The sequence below is a fragment of the Ambystoma mexicanum genome, chromosome 1p (genome assembly GCF_040938575.1).
Source record: "Ambystoma mexicanum isolate Mex_15411 chromosome 1p, UKY_AmexF1_1, whole genome shotgun sequence".
Taxonomy (NCBI): Eukaryota; Metazoa; Chordata; class Amphibia; order Caudata; family Ambystomatidae; genus Ambystoma; species Ambystoma mexicanum.
The window spans coordinates 185163379-185188977 of record NC_090921.1 but is presented as its reverse complement, the minus strand read 5'-3'; the positions used below and the strand labels follow the sequence as shown (position 1 = coordinate 185188977).

At 44.8% G+C, this 25599-nt stretch overlaps 1 protein-coding gene across 1 annotated transcript in view; it reads left to right on the top strand.

Annotated features, from left to right (window-relative positions):
* The window catches only part of DNAH2 (dynein axonemal heavy chain 2), a 3498763-nt gene that overhangs the window by 289118 nt on the left and 3184046 nt on the right, over window positions 1–25599 (top strand). The window contains exon 8 of the mRNA XM_069646273.1: window positions 6041–6232. Within this exon, the coding sequence (XP_069502374.1) occupies window positions 6041–6232 (192 nt within the window). The remainder of the gene's footprint in view (window positions 1–6040; window positions 6233–25599) is intronic.

Here is a 25599-nt window from a genome sequence, read left to right as displayed (position 1 = left end):
GCATTTTCAAGTTCCATTGTGGGACCTAAGTCTAGTCTTAAAATTTCTGATGGGTACTCCTTTTGAACCACTCCATTCTTGTTCATTAAGATTTCTCACTCTTAAAACAGTTTTTCTAGTGGCTCTAACATCTGCCAGAAGAGTGAGCAAATTACAAGCTCTATCTTGCAAACCTCCTCATACAATCTTCCATAAAGACAAGGTTGTTTTACAAGTGAAGCCTAATTTTCTCCCAAAGGTGGTCTCTGAATTCCACATTACTCAGAAAATAACTTTACCTTCGTTCTGTCCTCCTCCTCATACAGGGAAAGAGGAAGAAAGATTACACAGGCTGGATCCAAGGCATGCCTTGAGTTTTTATATTAGCAGACTTGGTAGGATAAGGCAAGCTGACCAACTGTTTGTAGGATATGCAGGACATAAATTAGGATTACCAATCACGAAACAGACCATTTCAAGATGGATCATTTTAACCATTCTAGAATACTACAAATTGGCAGGAAAAGAACCCCCTCAACATCTTAGGGCTCATTCAACCAGGGGTATCGCAGCCTCGCCGGCTCTCCAAAGAGGGGTTCCCATTCGAGACATATGTGCGGCTGCCACATGGTCGTCCACACATACCTTTACCAAATTGCACAGCCTGGATTCCTCCTCTAGCCAGGAGACAAGATTTGGGAAAGCTGTGTTGCATTCTGTACATTCTTAAATGGAAATATTCAATTTTTACTCCCACCTTCTCTTTACACTACTGATATGGGATTCTATCAAAGATAAGGAATTGCCTAGTATTGCCTCCGAAGTATTCCTTATCGCCCCTCCCATCCATCCCCGCAGTAAAACTTCCCTTGTAGTTGCAGCTTACGCTCCTTCAAGGTCAATAATCAATTCATGCAAGCAAATTTAAGCTTCAAAACGGAACTGAGCAACGGACGATGCACAAGTCTATTTATGCGCACAATGACGTCGGCGCCGATACAGAGGCTGTTGAGGGACACCGACTCGAGGGACGTCGACGCACAGCGCCCTGTACTGAACATTTTTTCCGAGGCCAGCAAGCTGGAATGGGTAACATCAAAGATAAGGAATACGTCGGAGGAACATCCCATCGAAAGAACATTACCAGGTAAGAAAGTAACTTGTTCTTCTCTTTTCTAGGCAAAAGTCCCAATCCTTTAAAAGTCTTCCCCTTATTCTTGGAGCATGAGTGTTCTCAGTGGCAGAAGGGGGGTCACTAGGGTCTAGTGTCCAACAGGCAGTGTCAGAACAGGTTTTTAAGTAGCAAAAGTCAGAGTTCCTAAGGAAGACTGTTAGAACAAGTAAGTACTTTACTTTAGAGTTAGTTGAGGGTCCAGTGGCTTCACAGAAGACACCCTAGGAGGACTCCGCAGGGGCCTCGGTGAACTGAATGAGTGGGCTCCTAATCACAGAAAACACCCCAAAGCTTTACAGAAATTTGGCTTTTCTGGAGCACAGAAGAATATAGAATATCAATGTTCGGATTCTTGTTGTTACAAAGGCCCAGCTCTCAGATTCGTGTCTCTGGATTTACAGCAGGGTGCCCACAAAGTTTCAGCGAGATTCGGAATTATGAAGACCATGCACCACACAATGGCTCGAGGTCCCAGGGTATTGGGTATTGCAGCCCTGCAAGGTTGCATTATGGCATGGGATGGCTCAAAATGCAGGTCTCCTAGAGTCTAGTGGGTTTCACCAGGCTCTCGGTTGGGGTGGTCCATTTCGGGATCCCCAGGTCGATTGGAAGGACGGTCTACAGCAGACTCTGGTTATGCCGCGGGAGGTTACGATGTGCCATGTGTAATCGAGCGTTGGTTACCGTGCCTACCTAACGCATGGGGTGGGTGAGTTGTTTATGGGCGGCACGCATCTGGTAGGGCCGATGCCGAGTATGGCTTGTGTACAGTTCAGGATGTTTCATACTCCTGTTACGTTATAGCGCGATTACGTTCACTATGTTATCACTGTTGTGGACGTAAACAAGCAGGGACATGGACGTCACGTGAAATAGCACATGACACTAGATACGCGATAGGAATCCGAATGGGGTTTTCGCGCGGATACATCCAAGAATGTCACGTGACTGAACCAATCATAATGCTCTGTCAATTTCCACTTCCTGCATAAAGGACAGCGTAGGGCGGATAGATTTGCACTTCCAGCCACAATCATGTCACATACCGGAAGACGGAACTGTACGAAAAGAAGCCCGACTGCAGCAAGGTAAAAAACAGCAGCTAGTTGTATGCGTTTTCGTTAATGAGCACCCGCGAGGTCTAGACTCACCCGCATATCTCTCTCTTTTTCTCCTTCCCCATGTGTTTCTCTTCCTGTTTCTCTGCTAGTGTCTACACGTCCTAGACCCTGCATTAAGCATGCTGTAGGAAATTTGGACTCCAAGGCTTCTCGTTCCCCCTTTTTCCTCATTATTGGGATCCCCCAGGCCGAGACAACTCTACCCATTTATGGATGGAATTCTGCTTAAAAAGGTAATTGTCATGCAACCCGGATCGCAGAAGGATTACGTTAGAGTTTCCCTTCTTCTTCTCCCTATTGCTTTGGGAAATAGACCTATTGAGGTCCACTTATGTGTTGTGTGTTTCCACCTTGTTACAGAAGAGAATAGTTGTTTGATGCCCAAGCACATTCTGGTTGAAAATATCCCGCAGCAGAGGATCTCTACGCATGGTGTGTGTTCCATTCGGTCAAACTGCCCACGTGAGAGTGCAGTTGAGCCTCCTGGACCATCCTTCGGATGGTAAGCACCTGCCCCACACATTTGTAAAGTGGTGTACTAGCTGGGGCACAGGAACAGAGGCATGTTTGTAGGAATAGTTACCCGGGGTGGTAACGGTAGTGATGGGCACCCACTGTAGACTCGGACCTCAGTGTTGTACTGATGTCAGCTGGTGGTGTTGATTGGTGAACACTTTTTCTTTTAGCCAAATTGAGTTATTTTTGTAAAAAAATTGAAAAAAACTTGCAACTGGTAAATTATATACTGGTTAGTTTGGTAGGGCATTTGGACTATGTTCTAATTGTCCTTCTTGTTTTTCTTTTTCCGTAGGTAACTAATCGTTTCAACAAGGGGTTGTGGCTGTGGATATACACCCTATAGGAATACTAGAGTGGCACATTGTTCTTATGCCATTATTTGTACTTCTATATAGGCACTGATAGGATTGTATCACGAGTGAATCAATTAATCTGTGTGTTCTCGTGTTTTACTTAGTGCACAAATGACCGACATAGACGTGACAGTTCCCTGACGAATTTTCTTTCATTTTTTGTTTATACCCCCTCTTTTTGTTGAGTGGTTGACGGAAAGAAACATGTTGGATAATTGTATGTTGAGACGGGTGTGTATGAGATGTGTTGAACGAGAGAATGCTGTGTATGTTTGAGAAAACCCGGTGTTACTTTGTTTAAATTTTTGAGTAATTGCACTTGCACATGACACTTTATGTGCATAATACCTCAAACTTGTAGGAGAGCTATATTGCTCTGTCCTGTACACCCAAGACTGACGGTTTTATCTATGTCATTGCACTGATGTTCCTCTTTTTCCTTGTCCATTATTGCTAACACTGAAGAAACAAGGAGGGTTAATTTGACAATCAGCAAACTATATTGTTCTCCCTCCCTGAACTACTCAATGTCTTTACAATCTCTTCAAATATACTGCTATACTCTTCAGTGAGTGTATTATCTTTGTATAGATTCTTATGATCCTTTCTTGTGAATATTAATAAAATTGTATATTTTTCTACAAATTGCCTATTGATTTAATGGAATAAGGGCAGGCCTTTTTCTCTCAACCCGTTTGTTGACCCGAGGTTACCTACGTCGAATTCAAACAAGATACCTGTCGAACCTGTATGTTTAGTTCTAAAGGTTGTTGACCTCCTCTTGAGGGTGGTCCAGCACAGGCTTTTCCTCCCTCTTTTCCTCCTCAGTGTTATAGGCTCCGGTTATACAGCAGGCTCTCTGGTCACTGGAAATCGTCTCAGCTGCCTTTCCTTCATCGTCCTCTTCGGTTTTGTTTCCAGTGGTCGACTACCTCTTCAGCTTCCAGGATCGGACACTTAGGCAGAAACCCAGCCAATCAAATAGCCTTGCAACATTCAAACTTGGGGGGGTTGGCAATCCTTTCAGGACAGCCAGCCTTCCAGTTTAAGCTGGAATCTCGCACTCAGGCTGGAAGACAAAGGGCTGCAGAGTTTGCAACTCATTCCTCGCTTCCTGCCTTCAGACTCTCTGGAGCCTGAGTGTGTAGTCCACATGACACCCACCGAAGATAAAAATGACACAAAGGAATTTCCCACCCTGGATGTCAGTGGAAGGAACACGAAAGGACAAGGAACACTAAAATGGCAAAAAAACAAGACGGGCCATTTTGGTAAAATGATCACCCATGGGTACCTTTACCAGGGCTGCGCAAAGAGCCTGTGGTGAAGGTGCACCGAATTAATGAAAGATATTACTGCCACCAACAATTGAAGGTAAGTTTGTCTCAGTATCTCCCCAGCACTCCACATAAGATGGGAGGGGGCTGGTCTCAATAAAATTTAAAAGGGATCCAAAAGTCCTTTCTACCCTTGGGAACGGTAGTTCTCTCAAGGTTAGCCAGAGAAAGTTCAAAGGGGACCCCCTAGGGTAAACCAGAAACAATAAGCACTTATTTTATTGCCAAAATATTTTCAAAGAGGATATCCTGTGAGTGTGGAAAAAGATTCCCACCCACTGGGGTATATGGAAAAGTAATCTACGAGTCTGCACCAATCAACTTCCTTTACAATCAATTTGGGGCGCTAAGTGATAACTCTCGTGAGATAACAGATTCTGTTGACTTTGTATGTGTCCTGATAATTTAGAGACTGCAAGACACGTGTTCACAGTATGTCCTAAACTGGGTTCTCTTTATATGACCACATTAGGCAATTTGGTCGATAACTGCGATTCAACACAAACCAAAGACACATGGACCTACTGCCTGAATACTAACTCGGTCTCTATGCATTTGGAACTTTATCACGTTTGGTTAAATATTTAAAAGAATTGTATAGGATTTTTTTTTAGGACTGATTATATGTCTGTATAATTTTTTTATATGTATGGTTTTCCATTTGATTGTTTACATTTTAACTGTGAATGTTGCTGATTTTTGAAAGGTTCTTAACGAACTAAAACACCATAAAGATTTTTTTTAAAGTATAGAGAGAGGAGTTGTGAGAGGAAGTGGAATGGGGATTGAGAAGAGAGGGAGTGAGACGGGTGGAGATAGAGGAGGTGAGTAAACATCAGAACGCAGAAATATTAACATCAAATCAAGCAAGGTCCTTTTAGAAAGTCCACGAGAGCTAGAGAAGGCTATGACCTTTTGGCTCTCCCTTACTTATTTCGATAGTGGGGCTTGCCATACATTGGTCCAAATCTCAGATCATTGTGGGGAGTATGGACGCCTCGACTAGGATTGAGGGATCCCATGTGTAGGTTATAGAATCCCTAAGGTACAGAGCCACCATAAACTCCCTGAGAAAACTTCAAATCTTAGCAAACCTTAAGGAACTACGCTATACTTTTCTGTGGTTTATCTAAGCCATTGACAATCTAGCCAACATTATGTATGAGAAAGAAACTGATTGTGAAGACTGCTGTCTCACTCCATCGTTCAAGCCCTTCTTGCACCTGAGTGGATGACTTTACACAGATTCCTGAACGTAGTGTTTGGTGCATTAGAATGTGAATCTGTACCAAATAAGATAGTCACTAATCTTTATCTTTCACAAATATACCATAACACCCACACACACTTCAGTAAGAAATCTTTCTGAAGTGGAAATGAGTATGTAGGATATGTGAGGGGGCAACTTCCCAGCCAGCACTGTGTGATGTAGAGCCTAACCCTCTGACAAAATGTGTAACCCCCTACTATATTTCATGCTGCTACAGTGACAAATGTTTTCCATCTTGAAGCCATATGATTGATTTCACCTCCTTTTCTCCTTTTTCCCTTTAATAGGATGGATCCCAACAGGCTCAGTCCAACCTCAAATTTCTGTCCATTCTGAAAGCCCCCTACGAGGAACTGGCTGAACTGAAGCCCAAGGAGATTCCAAGCAAATACCTCCACATCCTCAGTCTTATCCGCATCATCTGGGTCAACTCTCCATTCTACAACAGCAGGGAGAGGATCACAGCACTTCTACGCAAGGTGGGATAAAGATGATTTTTTTTTTGTTTCTATGAAATCTTTTTTCCTACTAAACCTGTCTAGTCTTTTCATTGACTTTCTCATCCTGTAGTAGGACATTAATAAAAAAAGTGAAGAAACTTGTTTGAGTGCTGAACATTGAACTGGTCTGCTGAATGGTTGATAAAGGAAATAAAGAAGTTGTGATTTTCACCGGGCATAGACATGGAATTTGCAGGTCATTCATACATTTTATAAAGAGGATTTGCTAGTGTTTTGTGTCAAGGTTTTATACAGTAGCTTTAAAGCAATTTATGTGCAGGGAGAATTAGCTTGTAGATCTAGTGCTCTGTCAGTAAAGAATATTGATGGCAATTGAGCCAAATTGCAGTAGCAATTCGGATCAGAATCTGCACAAGCTGCGAGTTTGCACTGTGGACATTTTAGTTCTGTCTCTGCCTACCTATCTTCTGCACCTATTACCAAGCACCAGCTAGCCATGCAATATTGCTGCAATGCTGAGTGTCTGCTTACCCATTTCTTTCCACTCTAGCCCCAGTCATGCCACTTTACAGTACACTGAAACATCACTAATTGGCCTCGTTCCACCTTCAAGTAAATTCCTATTGCATGTATCCATTTTAGTTCCATGGATAGATTCCTCAACCTGCACACTGGTCTCTGTACATGCCCTTCATTTAAAACCTTACTTCCTTATAATTCCAAATTTGTAGTATTTGCTAACCTTAGGTCTTATGGCATACCTAATTTAAATGTATCCTTTGCGATTTTCCCACTCTCAATTTACTAAAATTGAGTACTAAAGTTGAGAAACTTAACCTAGTAGCCTATCGACCTCATTTAGCGTCATTTACTCCCTAACAAATTAAATGGATAGCCTTACGCTCCTCCTCCAGAAGCCTCCTTCAGTCTTAACTGCATGTTGTGTGATTGGAAGTCCTCAGTATTCTGAGATTTCATTGTCTTACTAAACTATTTTTCTTCAAGTTATGTGAGTGAAAGCAACTTCTCATCCTGCAGCAGTCAATGGAACTCATTGTAGTTATCTGGTTTCCACCCCATCCTGAAATCATCGTAAGATGTCTAAAGAGGGAGGTAGATGTTTGTTTATTTGTATGGCGCACCAAACCCGAAGGTAACAGGGCACAGGCAGTACATGTAGGCGTTAGGCTTAGGTTACAGAGATTTCAGTTACAATGGTGCAGTTACAGTGTTGAAGGTACATACGGTTAGGGAGAGCAGTATAATATTACAAGTATAAAGGAGTTACAGTATTACAGATACACATAGGTTGCATGGTAGTCAAAGTAGGGAGAACAGCGGAGTGAAAGTACATAGAAGGCAAAAGCTAGGTAATCATTCAGGTATTCAGTATAAATGCTTAGAAAGGTGGTAAACTAAGTACATTATTCTTGAGATTAGGTCCCAGGGTGTGAAGTCATTGGTTCTCAGTCATTTCTGTATGTTACGTCTGAAGCTCGGGTAGGTTTGATCTGTGCGAAGAGAGAGCGGGAGTGAGTGGATCCAGACCCTGTCCACAGTGGGTGCCCTGTCAACTGTGATCTCATTGACAAAGCTGGATGATCCTATGTTGAGTTACCCAACATTTAAAAAGCTCCCATTTCTAAAACCTCCATCATAATTCCTTCATCCACAACGTGTGTCCGCTTCATCAGGGAGAAAGTCTTGGTTACTGTCCGCACCATCAACAAGTATCCCACCAGCAAAACCAATCATACCTTCAATGTCAACTACTCCTACCTCGTTGATTGCGGAGTCTTGGAAAGTGTCTCTCCTGCAACTGATTACCCACATCAAGGACCTTCCATTAGTCTCTGGTCATATTTTATAAAGGCTCATCTTTAGAATCCAAGCCAGAGATTTTAAAGGCCTAGAAATCATGGAAGGAGCAGAGTAAAGCATCCAAACACACATGATTTCAGAGTAGAAGAAAGCACCGTTGAGGAGTGGTTTTCTTTTTGTTTTGATTAAAAAAACAAAATATTTATCTTTTACTAATATTACATAGATACACATTAATCAATACATACAATGAAGTAATTCCTTTAAATGTATGAGTGTCACGTTAATTCCTTATCATTAAACATTTAAACGTTTTTGTTTCCCAAGAAACTAACAAGAAATGTAAATACGGATAAAATAATAGAAACCTGTTTTCCATACAGTATGCCCTGGCATACATTTTCAACATCAATAAAATCCATACTGTGAACCAATTGTAAAAGTGCATAGATCGTAGTGTAAGAAGAGCAGGACATTTCATAACCAAATGCTTTAAATTCTGTGTTTGTGGTGCACTCCCTGGCCCTTCCTGCTACACTTCTATCGATTCCTCCAAAGTTCCTAAAATCATCTCTGCAACTTTTAAAAGCAATTTAAAAAAAATGTGTTTTGGGAGCAATAGAATTGGTTCCAGAAGAAGAATTGGGTCAGAAGTATTAATCTCATTATTTTATAATTAAAAAAAAGACAGGTAGAACTCATCCACGTCCAATTCTGGATCTTTGCGATCTGAACCAATTTCTGCTGGTGGAGACTTTCCACATGGTTACTGTGCCCCAGATCTTCACGGCTCTCCAGCACAATGACTGGATGGCATCCATAGACCTTCAAGATGCTTAACTTCATAATCCCATATTCAAGGAACACCGCAGAATCTGAGGTTCACAATGGGGAAGTTGCATTACCAGTACACTTGCCTCCTGTTCGTGCTCAATTCAGCCCCTTGGGGCTTTTGCAGCTCACCTTCGATTGAAGATGGTGCAACTGTATCCGTACCTCGACAATTGGCTATTGAAAGTGATATCTCCAGAGGAGTTGTTTAAGAAAATGGCACTGAAATGTGACACACTTTACGATTTAGGATTTTCAGTAAACATTGAAAAGTCAAAACTCATTCCTTCTCAAAGGATTCAGTTTCTGGGAGTGGTACTAGATACTACTCTAGAAAAGGCCTTTCCACCATCAGAAGGGTGTCAGCAATTCAGCAGGTGGTCGCAGTGTTCAATACGCATCAAGTTCTTTCGGCATGGTGGTTCGAAAGGCTTTTGGGGCTGATGGCTTCTTGCATCAACCTAGTCCCTACGCAAGGCTTTGAATGAGAACCTGTCAGTGGTATCTTGCAACTGGAACCAGCGATTGGATTCGCAGGATATGAACATTCCAAACCCAAGTTACATACAGGATTACCTGATATGGCGGAACAATCCGGAGAACTGGATGATCACATTTCCCTTTTAAGCCCCTAAACATCAGATGGTGATAACAACAGACTCATCAGAGTACTGGTGGGAAGCCCATTGTCAAGATCTGACGGCTCATGGTCTTTGGTCAGCCCAAGAAAAGAGATCACCTAAATGTCTTGGAATTAAGAGCCCTTCCGGGAAAGGTGGTCAAAGTACTTATGGACAATACCACTGCAATGTTTTATGTCAACAAACAGGGGGTAACTTGTTCTCTTCCTCGGTTTGTCCTCGCAGTGAAAGTATGGTATTGGGCCATGGAGAACACATTTTCCTGTTGGCGTCCCATCTGGAAAGAAAGAAGAAAGTTTTAGCGGACAAGCTCATCAGGCTAGAATCCGCTCCACACAAGTGAGAACTGAAAATGTCAGTCGTAACTATGAAAATTCAAAAGTGGGGTCATCCAGCAGTGGACCTCTTTGCCACCCAGTACAATGCTCTATGTCCTTGGGTTTGCTTCGAGGGAGGGCCGGTTGTAATTCTTTGAGAGGCGCCCTTCAGCTGGACTGATCAAACAAAACACTTTATGCATTCACCTCCACTCGCTTGATTCACAAGACGTTATTGAAGTTCAGGTTTTCTCTGAATCTAATGATGATTCTTGTAGCCCCATTCTGGCCTCGCCAGATTGGGTTTCCTGATCTTTTGGAACTAGCAGGACATCGAATTTAGATCTACTGACCTCGGAAGATCTTCTGACTCGACAGAAGGGGCAGGTGCTTCACCCATCTCCTCAATTGCTGAAATTGAATGCTTGGTTCATAAGGAACTTACCTCTGCCCATCTCCAATAATCAGAACAAAATCTGAAGATTGACAGCTTTCAGGAAAGCTTCAACATGAAAATAATATCGGAGCAAATGGTTGCGTTTCTGCCATTGGGCCCTAGACTGCGGTCTGAACCCGCTAAAAGCGTCATTTGATGACATTATGTCTTTCATGCCCTATTTGGTATCTACAGGAGTAAGATTGATATTTGCAAGCATTATTTGTCTGCTATTGGTGCATATTTGAATAGAGAGCAAAAATTCTTTTCTCTGTCAAATGAGGCTATTCGGAGGCACTTTGAAGGCCTTCTTCGTTTGCATCCATGTTTCCGCGAACCGCCACCTCAGTGGGATCTGAATATATTTTTTTCGGCTCTAACGTACAAGCCTTTCGAACCAACGGCATCCTGCGATTTAGATCTTTTGACAAGGAAGACAGCTTTTTTTGTATCCATTATATCAGCTAAGAGGATAGGAGAGCTCCAGGCTCCATCACCAAATGAACCTTATTTAATTTTTCACTAGGATAAGGAAGTCCCTCGTACAGTACCATCTTTTTTTTTACCTAAGGTGGTTTCAGGTTTCCACCTAAATCAATAAATGTTCCTTCCAGTTTTTCATCCCATACCGCATGCTTCTGCAGCTGAGGAAATATTATATTATCTGGACGTATCGAAAACTCTTAAATTCTATTTAGAGAGAACAAAACCATTTGGGATATTAGACCAGCTTTTTATTACTTACCGTGGTCTTTGCCCTGGTAATAAGGCTGCTAAAGTTTCTATTGCCGTGTGGGCTGTTTCTTGTATGGCAAAGGCTTACGATGTGAAAGGGATCACGGTTCTGTAGAGACTTTTGGCTCATTCCACAAGAGCCAAGGCAGCATCAGTAGTCTTTGTTAGGCATGTCCCCATCGCAAAAATGTGTAGGGCTGCCACTTGAGCTACTCCACTTGCTTTTTGCAAACACTACGCTATGGGTGCATCCTCCAGGAAAGATGTCAAATTTGGCCGAGGTGCTCCACAACTTGTTGGCTTGAATCGCGTTTATGATGTCTCCTTACCCTTATTGATATTGAGGCTTTGTAGTTGTTAGGGAGAATTCTCAGAAATGTGCTAATTCCCCTCTACCTTAGACCCCCAGCTCTTTTTGCTGGACTTCAGGACTTTTTTATTTCTCATGTATTTTTATGTGATTTAGACTCTGTTTCTTTTGACTTTGGAGTCTTTAAAATTCCATAGGCAGCATCTTTACATTGTGACACACAGCACTTTCAGTGCAGTGGCACAGAGAAGTCTCTTAGATTTCCCAAAGGTTTAAATACCTTCTCTTGTAAAACTACTGTTTCCAAGAGCAGTGAAGTGAAATTGACTTTACTGGCATTTTGTAACTTTCTAGACCCAACACACACTATCTTACTATAGGGTGCTGGAGGGGTTACTTAGTATCCCCTTTGTCTAGTTTCTCATGTAGCATTTTATTTTTACCCTTTCTACAATTAATGGCTGGTGGCAGTGGTTTAATTTTACTACCATTGTGTGTTTTTACCACAGGCTGCAATTGCAGCTACAGTAAGGTACCCATGGGTGCCCATTTTGTCAAAAATTCCCTGGTCTTTTTTCGACATTTCTTGTTGGAAAGGTCCTTCTTGAGATTTACCCTCCGCGCCAAACCAGGTTTGGTCCCTTTGTTTGTTTTGTTTTTGGCGGGATTCACAAATGAAGCCCGCCTCTGACTGCAGTATGTCTGGCAGGGGCAGGAAGTGAGGTAGGTACCCAAAACTCCCTGTGCGTAATCCCCTTGGTTACAGGAATGCACCCAAAAGTGATTGGCTGGCTGTCCTTGGAGGACAGCCACCCTGCTGTGGGATTGACAGCTAGGCTGGAATGAATGGCAGAACCCTGCATAAAAGGTGAGGCTTTTGGCTTGGAAGGCAGAGTCGACCACTGGACGAAGGAATCCAAAGAAGAACTTGGAAGGGACACCTGCTGCAATTCCTGGACCTTTGGTTTGCCTGGTTAAGGCATGCTGTTGTGCTGAAGCTCTGAATTTGTTTCGACTAGATGAGCCCTGCAAGGACGACTTCTTCCCTTGGGTTGGTGGGACCAATCAACCTCAAAATGAACTCGTTTGGACATCCTCTCGGAGCTGGCTGTACTTCCACTGCTGCTGGAACCAAAGTGCCAGGGAGAGTAGCACCAAACCGAGTACATCGTTTTTCAGTCTGACCCGTGTTTCTGGAAGATTCCCCAGACTCCCTTGATGCAGGACCAATCCTGAGCCACCTCAACAGAGTGCTCGAACCCAGATGCAAGGAAAGTCCAGAGTGCTATCAGTGAGACCGCAGTGGGTCTATTTGCTATAGACGTGAGTAGCTGAAACCGCGAAGTGCCACTGAATTGAAGTTTGCCCATTGCTGCCGCCAACCTTCCCATTGCAGTGCAGGAGTCCCCAGAAGTCCAACCTCTTGTCCCCACGACTGAGGCCCAGGAACACCAGGATCTGCAGAGCTGTACAGGAACATAAGCCAACTGGAACCATTTCTTCTAACCAAAGGTGCTGTACAGTTTAAGAGGACTTACCTCTTCTGGTGTAGCCTTACTTGTTCTCAGTTGAGACTTGTTTTGGTTAACCCTGCAGAGTTGCTTACAGCTTTGCCCCTCACACGCTTCCCAGCTTGTGGCCCTTCAAGTGATTTTATTTCTACAAACCTTTCTAAAAACATTGTACTAGACTTTTACTTACCTAAAAAGAAGATTTTCAGCTCCCCTAAACATTGATCAACTAACATTGGCTGTCCTGGCCCCCTGAGAGACTCTTCTTACCTCTGACTTTGTGTCTTTACGTTTCCCCCAGGAAAAAGTTAATTTACTTTGCATTGGAGGGTTCAGAAAGTACTTACCAGTTTATGAATTATTTGTTAAACTTTGTTTTATTACCCTATCTAACCTTTGCACCAAACTCTGTATTCCTCTAAATGTACCAGTGATAAATCAATGTCCACAGTGTCCTAGCTATTGAAGTCACCTGAGGGTGTAGGAGGTGTCTGTGTACCATCCCCAATGGATATCATCTGATCAGAGAAAGTAAGAGTGTGATTTGAAGTATATTTTGAAGTGTTACATGTTTTCCTCCCTTCTGAAGAAGGCTTATATAACGGACTGTTAAATTAATAGTTGTTTAATCAAGAAACCTAGAGTGTAAGAGTTTATTTGAATAATTGTCATTGTGAAGCTCTGTGTAACCACTCTACCGCTCACATTGACCCCTCTTGAGATAACCCTGGCTGCTCAGCCACACTACCAACCTGTGTAGTACAGACTTATACCAAAGGTTGGGTTCCTATTTCCAGTAGGTCAAGGTTGCTGTAGTCTCACAAAGGGCACTGCACACAATCTTGCCTAACAGTAGTCTGGTCCAAAACAGTTGGGAAGGAGGGAGAGCAGAATGTAAGAGAAATGAAAGAATTACCTTCATGGTGATTCAGGTTCTCTTTGTCCATGCACTTCCTCCTTCACAACACCCATCCAACCTTCTCCATTAAAGCATACACTTAATTACATCCGCCACTAGGGGTAGGGGTTGGGGTGAGGTGTGGGACTGGCACGCAGTGGGACGCACGTACATGACTTATTCCCCCCAACTTAAAGTTTCTTAAAGGGGCAGGATTCATTTTTAGTCTGCTTTTTCTTACCCGCCTGCGGATGCAGACGTTCACAACCAGTTAGGAAGAAAGCAGGCCATGGATTAGGAGAACCTGAATCACCATGATTTTTTCATATTTCTGTCATGGTCATGAAGTCAGGGGCACAGGCATACAGGGGTCGCATGCACAGGAGACCTGGGTGGACACTGTCCTGGCGCCCTTGGCGCCAGGCTCATGAACAAAAGTAAACAAGAACATCCAATTAACACCAAAAGGCTTTTATTATGGACATAACACTTCAGATGCATTAACCTTGAACATTCCATCCATTAAGCAGGATGCATTAACCTTGAACATTCCATCCATTAAGCAGCCCCAAGTGTATTCTTGGGTGTGGCTGCTAATGGATTGCCTTTGCACGTGCTCACTCTCTAGGAGTGGCAGGGTGTGGCTGGTAAACCGGCCCTAATGGGCGTGCCCACGATCTCGGCTATATAAGCTGCCCCGATGCTCAAGACAGACGCTTTGCATTATTCTGCACTTGCAAGCAGCGTAACGTTCACCGTCGCCTGAGGTCAGACTTACCTTTGAAGATCCTGCTTCCTGGACATCCTGCTTCCTGCCAGCATACTTACCAACTGGGGGAAGATGTTCTTACCTGTACATCTCTTCGCGAACCAAGTATTCATCTTTACACTTTCCGGAATGCCGAAATCTTCATCTTGGCACCGCAGCACGACCCGCTCCATCGTCGACCGCAGCGCCTGCAAGGACTAACAGAACACAAGGTTAGACATCGAAAAAACAGTCAGTTTAAGGTTGCACTTTGCCATACTTCGTTCTTTCCCTTAAAGCATATCTTACCTGCTGTCGAGCATTGCTGTTGCATCCATCTTCCAACCGGCCACGTCTTGCGCCATACAGCTGCATTGAGGCCGCATTTCCATCTAAGGGAAGAAAACAGAAGAGAGACATTATTGCAGGCATAATAGGAGCAACATATACAGACATTAAAGAGAACGAACAGCATCACAAGAGCTCAAGAAAGACTTACCGATTATAAATAGAGAAGCATAGTCGCGGCTGGACTGGACTAATCCTTATCAGGGATCAGTGAAGGAACTAGATCTCATTTGACGCGTCCTTGCCAGAAGTAGCAGGACATAGAGCTTATCTTCCATAATTCACAGGTGAGCTTTATGGGCCGGCGTATGCTTACAGAAACCGTACTTTGGGGTGAAGGGTTAGAGAGATACAACAATCACATATTTGCTCTCTCACACACTCTTATCTCCACGCAGGAGTTGTATCATCACGTACCACCGCTCACAGCTTTTCTACTGGGGGAGTGGCCTGAAGGGGGTGATTCAAGTTCAGGGAGGACTGCAACTGTGCCACAACGCCTCCGCAGTGACCAGGGGAGCGTAACAATTTCTCTTGCAGGCAATACGTTAAATCTGAACCTCATGAAATTGCATTGCCATTGGGTGTGTTCTTCCTTCAAATGAGCACATAGGCTATACTTTTGGACAGCAGTGCAAGAGTCAATATAATCTTTACCGTACACCCCATCCACCCCTGTGAGGTATCGGGTCCTAACGCTGAAATCCTGCAGGAGCAGACGATAGCCCACCCAGTCCTCCAACAGGGACGTCATTTCACCAAAATGTCAGGGGTAGCGGAAGTGACATCACACGACCCTTGACCCCACTAATGACATCACAGGAAGTGATGTATTTTGACCCCACCCTGAAGTGATATCGCGGGAAGCGATGGAACACTACCTTTCACCCGTTGACAAAACAGGAAGTGGCATCACATAGCATTGTACACTACGAAAAATATGGTTACGATATCACTATAATGTGATGAACATTTCATACAAGAATGGATCGCCATATGTATCGTTAAGATCAATGTGTATAGGCCCATATTACCAAATTACTATGGGCCTCATTACACGGACGGCGGTGGACCAAGGTGCTATTAGCACCTTGGTCCATTCCGGTAAAATACCCGCACCGCCTTGGTGGAAAGGGGAATTACCGCCCTATTCCAAGGTTGGTGGGGCGGTAATTCCCCCTTCCCCCATTGCCCTTCCCCATTCCCATTTTTTCCCCATAGGGCATAATGGGAATGGGGAAGGTGCTTGTCACGTCCGCTCCCTCTAGGGGGCGGCTCACGTGGTCTTTCGGGCACAGGTGGAGACGAGTTTCATGCATCGCCTCTACTTCCTCCAACAACGCGGTAGCAAGGAAAAGCAGCGCACCAGCCTTCCGAATCCGGGAGTGTCGGATGACTCCGCCCCCAACCTCGCAGAATGGATTTCCTTCGGCGGCGTCTTCTGTCCAGCGCGTTGCTACTGTTTTCAGAGGCCACGCACCGTAAGTTCGTTATTCTAGGCTAGCTCTCTTTACTATCCAAAGACTCCGTAATCTTTCTACCGTCTCTCCTTTTCTCAGTGTCAGACTCCTCTGTCCTTGGTCCTCCGCCCTACCAGCTCTCCACACGCATACACCGGAGGCATTTGTTCTACACTCTTCAGTACGTATAGTTCCGTACCCCCCCTAGCATACATATCCTTTCATTCGTTCCATCACTAACCTTTCTCCATCCTTCAGTCTCTTCAGCATGGACAGGGAGTTACTTTTTCCAACGCGCTGAACAGATTACAAACTCTGTGCAAGCCGTCCTACATCTCCTCAACAGACATTCAGAATTAAAGGTATATCGTTCACTAGAGTTCTACTTCCGCAATCTCTCCCTTCTCTAATCACCACCTGGTTTCTCTCATCAGGATAATTCGCGATAGCAAGTCCAACTCCCGAAGTCACTCCTGGGGAATCAAGACTCGCCCATCGCTTCTTCCGAGTTCCAGGCACGGCAGGGTTTTCTCCCCCACGAGGGTTTCCCTGACTTCCCCTCCTCGACCTGGGTTTCTCCGGCGCGGGGAGAGGAGGTTAGGTGAGCTTTCCATTCAGCTCTACGAATTCCTACTGGACCAGGTTAGTGTTGTCTTGTTGTTTATCTGATATCTGCAGTAAGGACTGTGATCACCGTTCCTTTGGAATTGAAAAGAACATAGATTGTTACAGTGCTAATTACGGCACCGCAAATTGCGGGACCGTAATTAGCTCCCTGGTCCCTTTGCGGGTTGGTTTTTAACGCCTGCAAAAAGCAGGCGTTAAATTCTCCAACCCGCAAAGGGACCTCGTAGTAAGGCGGAAAGGGTTAACGGTCACCGGTATCGATTAACAGTGACCGTTAACCCTTACCGCCGTCGGTGTAATGAGGCCCTATGAATGCAAGCAGACGTCCATGACCAAATGATAATGATGTGTTATTATATAGTACTTACACTTAAGCGGTTTATATAGACAAAATATACACCCAATATCACCCAACCTGTGTTGATACTCATTTATCGACCTCAGAAGGATGAAAGGCTGAGTTGAGGCGTTTTAGAACAGACTAATTCAGTGACTGACCCGCTGAGGTGTGCCTGAAATAAACCTTTAATGAGTCTAGCAATTATTGTATAGAATTCCAGAAAAACACATTATTTGGTATTCCTATTCTTTCTTACTTAGGGTCAATGCTGAACGTGTTAGACTTGTCGTACTCCTGTTCATGGTGCTGGCCACAGCCCAGGAGCTTGCATTACAAAAACAAAAAAACAAACTTTTATTTTTTTTAAGAGGTCGCAAGGGAGTGCTCAGGTCGCAGTTGCAACTTCTGGCGACCCCTAAATGACGTACCTGTCCTCCAAACCAGTCCTTCCAGCAGTCAGGTGAACAACTGCTTGACTGACCAGATCGGGGGAATGAGGTAAGTGGAGAAAATAACACATGGTCAGGTTCCCTCTGGTGTCTTTTGACTTTTGAACACTGGAAAACCTGCAAATAACACAACCTTGGTTAATAATCCGAAATATTCACCTAGACTGAATTTATAGTACCCCTCATCCCTACACCCATCAATTACCTGACAACCGCAGCTTTAAGCCTTGAGGCAATCTGGGTGCTTAAGAATTCTTGTCTTATCTTCTTGTCACCACTTTACAGTTCCAACCTGCAATGCTGTAGTGTTCTTAATAAGATATTGTACCCAAGTTTTGTCTTCATTTAATACTCTTAGTTCTGTTGATGAAACTCCCTCTGCTCTCTCATCTAAGTTGAGTCCATTGCTGTCTTTTGTTTCCAAAACTTACAAACATCTGTTAACTTTGTACTGGCCTTGAATATTTACATTTTTTTAGCTGGCTGATAAACTTCCTTTGTTTTAACAGTTTGTAAACTATTTTTTTATACGCACATAGTTTTCTCTTGCTGCCTTAACTGCTTATAATTGCATTGCTATCATGCTTCTGAGCCTGAACTTGACATTCTTTTCACACTCACTGGCGTTGTCGTCCTTTCTTAGTTTAAGCGCTGCCCTCACTTGCGCACTCTTGCACTATCCTGATGTTGATTTTATCGCACACCTTGAAACTGACACGCCTCATGAGAAAACGAAAACCCCTCTGAAGTTCTTCACTGATTCCATGCATCCAACTTCAATGGAGCCGCCGTCTCCACAGCTGATTTTTTTTCCGCACCACGCCATGCACGATTTTCCACTACACCACTTCTATGACTGGATTTCGCCACAGCGCTGCCTTCTCTACACTTTGCCGACAATGCATTGGCACGCCGCAATGTGCTTTTCTTTAACGCCGGCTTACTCAATGCGCAATGAAAACAAAACACTTCTTTAGGGCTGCACGCGCGCTAATGTCCTGACATTACTTTAAAGGTTGAAGCTTACGTGCCTCAAATTAATATTGCTTCCTAACTTATATACAATAACCTAAATATGAACTGATCATCTTTTTCAAGGAATAGAGAATGACTAGAAACTTCCTTTTGCATCAATGTTCTTACTGTACAGACAGTTTTCAAACAGTCACTTCAAATTAAAGCTTTTCCTTAACAATTTTTCCTTTATGTCACTTGTCTGTGGTTTATGTTGATCTTTGGCACCTCCTGTAGTTTGACAACTGTAATATGAGATTTCCTTTCTCTGGTTTCTGAGGGTTACTCTGGAGCTTGAAGCGTTGCAACCTTTTTTTTGCTGGTTCTGAATGAAAGGCAGTTTCGAGCCTCTCCTGAGGTTTCAAACTGTATCACAAAGGTCTATAGCAGCCAGTAGCCAATAGTTATTGAGCAGGCAATCCACCATCTTGCTTTGAGAGAATGTCAGCTGCCTAACATTAAGTCAAGGAAACATCATTAACTTGCCCCTACCAACACCATACATAACATAACCATGACTCCAATACCAAGGAACCTGACATGAGGCTAGGGAGGTGACCCCTCTCCTAAACACCTTCACAAGGGGTTTGGGTAAGGGAGACCTCACTGGGAGAGACTCCCCCTTTGGGGACAAGGACTCCCGTTCCTGTGAGGAACCCCCTAACTCTCATCCCATGATGGCATACGTGGGAATGTCAAGTGCACAAAACAGTATACAATCCAAAGACTTTGGTGAAGAGAAAACTAAAATATACTGTTGCCAGCCAGAAAGAGGATCTGTCCCCTTTTAAACAGAAATTCCCATTTAACTGGGACAAGGAGAACAGAAGCGTAGGAGACGCTGACGCAAGTTGATGCAGAGAGACGCATACATTTGAGGCCCCCTTGCAGCGTAACACTTGAGAGCGAGAGTCCCAGAGATCCACGAAGCCCGCAAGCTTTGAAACTGCTTTTGGAGTGAGAGCAAAGGACCGGAAATTCAGCCTCCACCGAGAGGGAGAAATGGAGAAACCGACGGTGGTGGCATGACCACAGCAACATTGTGGTGGGCAGGGTGCCCTCAGAAAAACACCACGTATTCTCAGAATAATCAAATAGGGTTAACAACTTCTTCCACTAGGCTGCAAAAACAGCAAACCATCCGGATATCCACAGCGTTGCCAGCTCAATGGTGAGAAAACATCTAGAGCGGAACACCTGAGAAGACGACGACGTGAAGAAAATAGGCAACCAAGCAGACCACAAGCAAAAAGAGGCACAGAGACATTTCCCCACAGTATCCAAGTTAATGGGGAGAACGGGAGGCTGAAAGGGGATCATCATGGAACAGCTGAAACTCATCTCAGTAGAATTGATGAGAAAGTAACATTGAAACGGAAGAAGTGGAACTTTAATAACGAGAAAGAGAGACTAATGATATACCCTGCAAAAGAGTACAGAACGACTGATATTCCTACACTCTGGGAAGAGGGGAGGGTATTATATATGCTAGCAAACAGACTGTAAACCAGAAGGAGAATCCTATGAAGGGAAGGAAAGGGGGGATCCCCGAGAATCAGGATAAGACAAATGAAACGCCCCAAGAGTGGGTAAACAACGATCAGGAAAGTATATCACAGTTAAGGAAACTAGTGTTAACAAAGTTTCTTCCTTTTAAAGGAAAAAGACAAAGAGGAGATAAACCCCACAGAGCTTGTGTAAGAATTACAAGAACCAATAACAAGAGTGACCACATACTATTTGAAATTAATCTACTAGTAAGAAGCTTGAAGCCAAGAAGTTTACCTTGAGAGAAAAGACAATCTGGAAAAAGGAGACATTGGGCCTCATTACTAGCCTGCCGGTCCGGAAACAACGGTGGCGGTAAAACCGCTGCCACCGTTGTCTCTGGACCGGCAGACTACGAGTTCTGCAGGTGGGTGGTGTCTCTCCCGCCAGGTATGACCTGGTGGGAGTAACGCCACCAGCCTGCAGACGGAAATGGAAACACCAGCACCGTTGAATGGGGATTAACGGAATTACACCTCCGGAATTACCTGGTCACTGGGGTTGTAATGCCCCAGTGATTCTAGCAAGCACAGAGGCGGTAATTCATTTCGGGTCCGGTGGCAGCCTGCCAGTTTTTCTGGCACAGCTACTGCCGGACTCGTAATGAGGCACATTCTCCTGAGCTTATTTTTGTTAGAATAGTGGTAGGGTCAGTTAGGGTTTGTTTTTCGGACAGTGGACCTTTTCTGTATTTTTCCGTCCACAACACCCACAAATCACTAGAGAAATGTAGGCCTTTTTCTTATTTAATAAATATCCAATCAGAATGTCAATATCATGTCCATGTCCTCCTTCTGATCTTCATATATGGTGTCCAAAGTGGGATGTACACCAACTGACAGAAGTTGAGGACCCATCCTATTTACGAAGTTGAGTCCCAAGGCCAAAGCTCCTACCGTAGCCACAGCAGAGTCCATAGGTTTTGACCTACAAAGTACTGAAGACATTTTGATTCCACCCGGGGAGAGACAGCTGAACCTGGAAGGCACCTATATTAGGCTAGCCTCGGAATCGGGCTTGGTTTGGAGATATGGTTTGGATATTACAGCTGGAGTCATTGACCCTTACTTTAGAGGGGATATTAAAATTCTTTTAAACATCCATGAAAACAACCCATATACAGTAAAAGAGGGAGAGAAGGTGGCCCAAGGGATATTTGAAAAAAAACATGTTCGTGTTACCACAAGAGGCAGGAATACAATAAGAAACCAAGAAAGGGTAAAAGGGGTTCGGAGAGGCAGACCTCTTCATAGTGGCGATCCACCGGGAAGAGACGGAAGAGGTTGCCCCTTATCTGATCAGGCATTTGCTCAGAGGATTGATCCCATCCTCACCAAGGCCTGTAGTAGGGTAACCACTGAGGAAGCGGCACGTTGTCAGGCAAGTCCCTTCTTTTTTACAAAGATGTGCTTATATCGTGGGGATAAAACAACCAAGGGAGTATGTCAGACACAACTAGTTATCCCTCGAAAGCAATAGACTAATTGTTTTGGAGCTTGCAAACTCACATCTGACAGTGGCTCATTGCTAGGTAAGTTTGTCTACAGTTGTCATGCCTTCCTGGAAGGTTTGGAATCGGTGGGGTCACCATTAGGATGTTCCATTACGTTTTAGACTACTGCTGCATGCACAGTCTAGTTGTTCTTTCCAACATGGCTGCCGCCAGGCATTTACAGCAACTCTGTCTGCTCGCCGGTGCGTTACACCTCGGATCCTTCCGTGCAGGATGCTCTCTCTCTCTTGCTCTCCATTGTGCACTCGTATTTTCCTTGTGTTTTCTTTCTGTGCCTTTTATGCTTTTGATTCGGTTTCCGATCTGTTTAGGAAACCTCTGCTGCCGCTCCTTCTGTGCTTCATTTCCTCCTAGACTATCGCGGCTTGCCGCTCCTTTCTTTCCCTTGGCCTTTCCTGTCTGCTTGTGTTATTCTGGCATGCTTACCCCTGCCGCAGCCTTTTTCATTACTTACCTTGCTGGGACTCTCCTGGCGTTCTTCCTATTGTTTTCCTGTTGTTCATTTGATCCTCGACGAAGGCGGCTCCCGGTTTGCCAGACCGTTCTGTCCTCGTATGTTTACTTCCTGGTGGAGTATCATCCGTCACACAGAGCTGCATTCCATCTGAAGCTGCTTCTTTACGGAACCCCGGATTTTTGGGTACTATCGTCAAACTACCTGATTGACTGTTCTCACTATACTTGGGTGTGCTGCTGAGCACTCCTTGTGGCATTGCTTATGGGATTTCTCATTCTGCCCCGTTTCTGTGGGCCTTCTCGTGGCTTTATCAAGATGGCCTGTGCTTTGGGAGTGAAGATCCAGGCACCAGCCTGTGCACAGTGACCCACCTCCTTGCCGCCTATTGGTTTGAACCAGCATTACTTTGGCCTATTGTGGGAGCCAGCTGGCAAGAGCCAGCCCCCTTCCAAGGCCCTCTCTTAGGCCCTTGGAATTACCTGTCTGGCCCTGTCTAGGCCTGGGAAAGCCAAACCACCCCCTCTGCAGCACTTTGCACACCGGGCTCTGCACATGGTAAGCCTCCCCATGCCCGCACGTACTCCAAAACCGCAACCTTTCTCTGCACCTCCTTTGTGCATTGACTGTGTGCCCTGCTCTCACCTCCACATACAGTAGTTTCGTGTTTGTGGGCTCCTTCCTTCAATACTGACCACATTTATTTTTTGTTGATTGCTGTTCTTGTGCCTTGGCCACTCCTACCTGCACTGCGCCCTACATGATTAGTCTCTTGCAGCTACTGTACGTCTCCTCATCTGCACCCTCCAAATTACTCACTCTGAACTTCACATCACTGTATTTCGTATGCTTCCATATATATATATATATATATAAACAGCCTAAAATGGGATAACTATGTGCTTCTATGGTGTAATTGTTCCTGCATTTAAAAGTGTGCCTTTTTAACTAGATGTCAGAAAGTGGAATGTAGCTGTGCTGATATTTGATGTTGGCTTCACCTAAATGTGGCTTACTGTAAACCTGCTGGAATACGAAATCTAGTGCTTCTGCTCTTTGCTAACCTTACAGCGATTTGCTATATCTTCCACATATCTTTTGGTAACTCTTGCTGCAACATTACTGTACTCGCCCTCCCCCCAACTGCATTTATGATAATGATGTTTAAACTTGGGCACTCTGTTGTGAATTTCTCTGCTCTGTCAGTCCTCATGGATGTCTCAGTCCTTGCACCTCTAACTCTGCTGCCCTCTATGGTGGGTTCCTGTTGACGCTCTGAAACATATTTCATATCATATCATAGTGCAAGTTTTCTGATCTGTTTGGCTGCAAGGCCGCATGATGAGTTTGGTCGTGCACTGTACAGTTCTGTCCCTCTCCCTCCAGTGCATACCCTCTGATAGCCTCCGCCCCCACCCCCAGGGGGCTCTTCATTTCTCCTATCTATTCACACTGCTTCTCCATCACCTAACCTCGTCACTTTCGAAGCCTGGGAGGAAGACATTGAAGAAGGCTCTCCTGGTCTCAACCCAGGTTTTCCCATTACAGACACCTATGTCAATGCTACCTCCAGACAGCCGGTCACTGACAGTCTCTTTGTTGTTCCTTCTCCTGACCTATGGACTCCCCATATTGTCTCTGTCCTCTACCCTTTTTCTGCCTCACCCATTAATGGTTGCACCAGATGGGATTGGCTCCTGGCTACCCAACTAATCTATTCCCCTGTTTTTTTTAATGTCTGCATGGACCCTTTGGCCCACATGATCTCTGCCTTCACCTCCAACATCCAGTGTTATGCAGATGACACACAGCTCTCTTTCAGGCTACCCTCGGCCTCTTCCTCCTCCTCGCTCATCCCTGACTGTCTGCCTGGAATTCAGTCCTGGTGTGCTGCTAATGATCTCTGCCTCAATACCAGTAAGACAGAGATCGTCCTCATTGAGACCCCTTTTCCTGCTTTCTCACTTTCATTCTGGCCAGCCACCCTTGGTCCATCGCCCCCACCCGCTAGTGAGGTTAAGGATCTTGTGGACTCTACTCTCTCCTTCTCTTCTCACATCTCGGACTTGTCCAAAAGGTCCTACTGCTGCTGCACCTCCCCAGAGGTATTCTACCTTTTCTCGCCTTCCTCTAGAGGCTCACTGTCTCCAGAGCCATGGTTCTCTCCAGATTGGACTACTGCAACAGTCCCTTTCTCAATCTTCCTACTTCTATGCTCCGACCTCTTCAACTTATCCAGAACAGAACCGCAAGACTTATCCTTGGCCTCAAGCCCAGGGACCGCATCTTTCTGGCACTGAAATCCTTCCGCACGCTCCCCGTAGCTGCAAGGATCAAGTTCAAGTCCAACTGTATAGTCCACAAGGCTCTCTGGGGCCGGGGCCCTTACTATCTAACACGCTCTCTTCATAAATGCTCTGCTTCCAGAGCCCTCCGCTCGGCCTCCTCCAATGCTCTACGGGTGAGCCGTTTTTCCAAACAGAGATTTGGGGGTAGATCCCTATCCTCTGCAGGTGCCTCCCTCTCTAACAGCCTACCTGCCTTTCTCCGTCTTGAGCCGGACCTCCTTAAGTTCTGGAAACTCCTCAAGACCTTCCTCTTCTCCTCCTCTTTCTTTCTCCCTATCCCCTGTTAACCTCCGTCTCTTCTCTCCTACTTCCCTCCTTCGTTTTCTTCCCCAACCTGCTCAGTTCGCCGACTGGTTGTTTGGTGCACCTCTAGAGCCTCATAGGTCCCAGGCTCACCCGCCAGTCCTGCACTTGCCTCTTGGCCTCCGCACTCTGCCTTGCACTATTGCACTTGTATTACGTTCCATGAGAGTGGCACCACTCTGCACTTAACCAGGCCCCTGCAGGACTGGGAGCACTCATCCCACCTCCCCCGCTCTCACACTTCCTGTCTGCGCCCTTGCACAACCTGCAATGTACTAGGCTTAGCATATTTGTCTGCCCTGTCCTCCTCTTCTCCCCTCCCTAGCTTGGTTGTGCCTAATATACACATGCATAGGTGCACTGATTACCAACCTTTTGTCTTTGTATGGCCTTCTCCCCCCACCCCTTCTCTCCCCACTCTTTGTCACACACTTATACCAGTTGAAATGTATCTGGCCTGGTATGCTAGTTATTGTTACAGATCATTCAGTATTTCAAGGCCTAAGAATGACGACCATATCCCCTTGTCCCCTTCCTGCCTTGCAGCGCTTTAAAGCAGTTCACTTATGTATAAGCGCTTTACAAATAAACAATTACAAATTACTTTTCATCATCAAGGTGCATCATCAATGTCTATTGTAATGGCACTATCATGGCCCAGGACTCTAAGCCCCTGTACCCACCTCAGAAAACATTTAAATGAGGTAATCCGCTTCACTTAGCTACCCTAAAT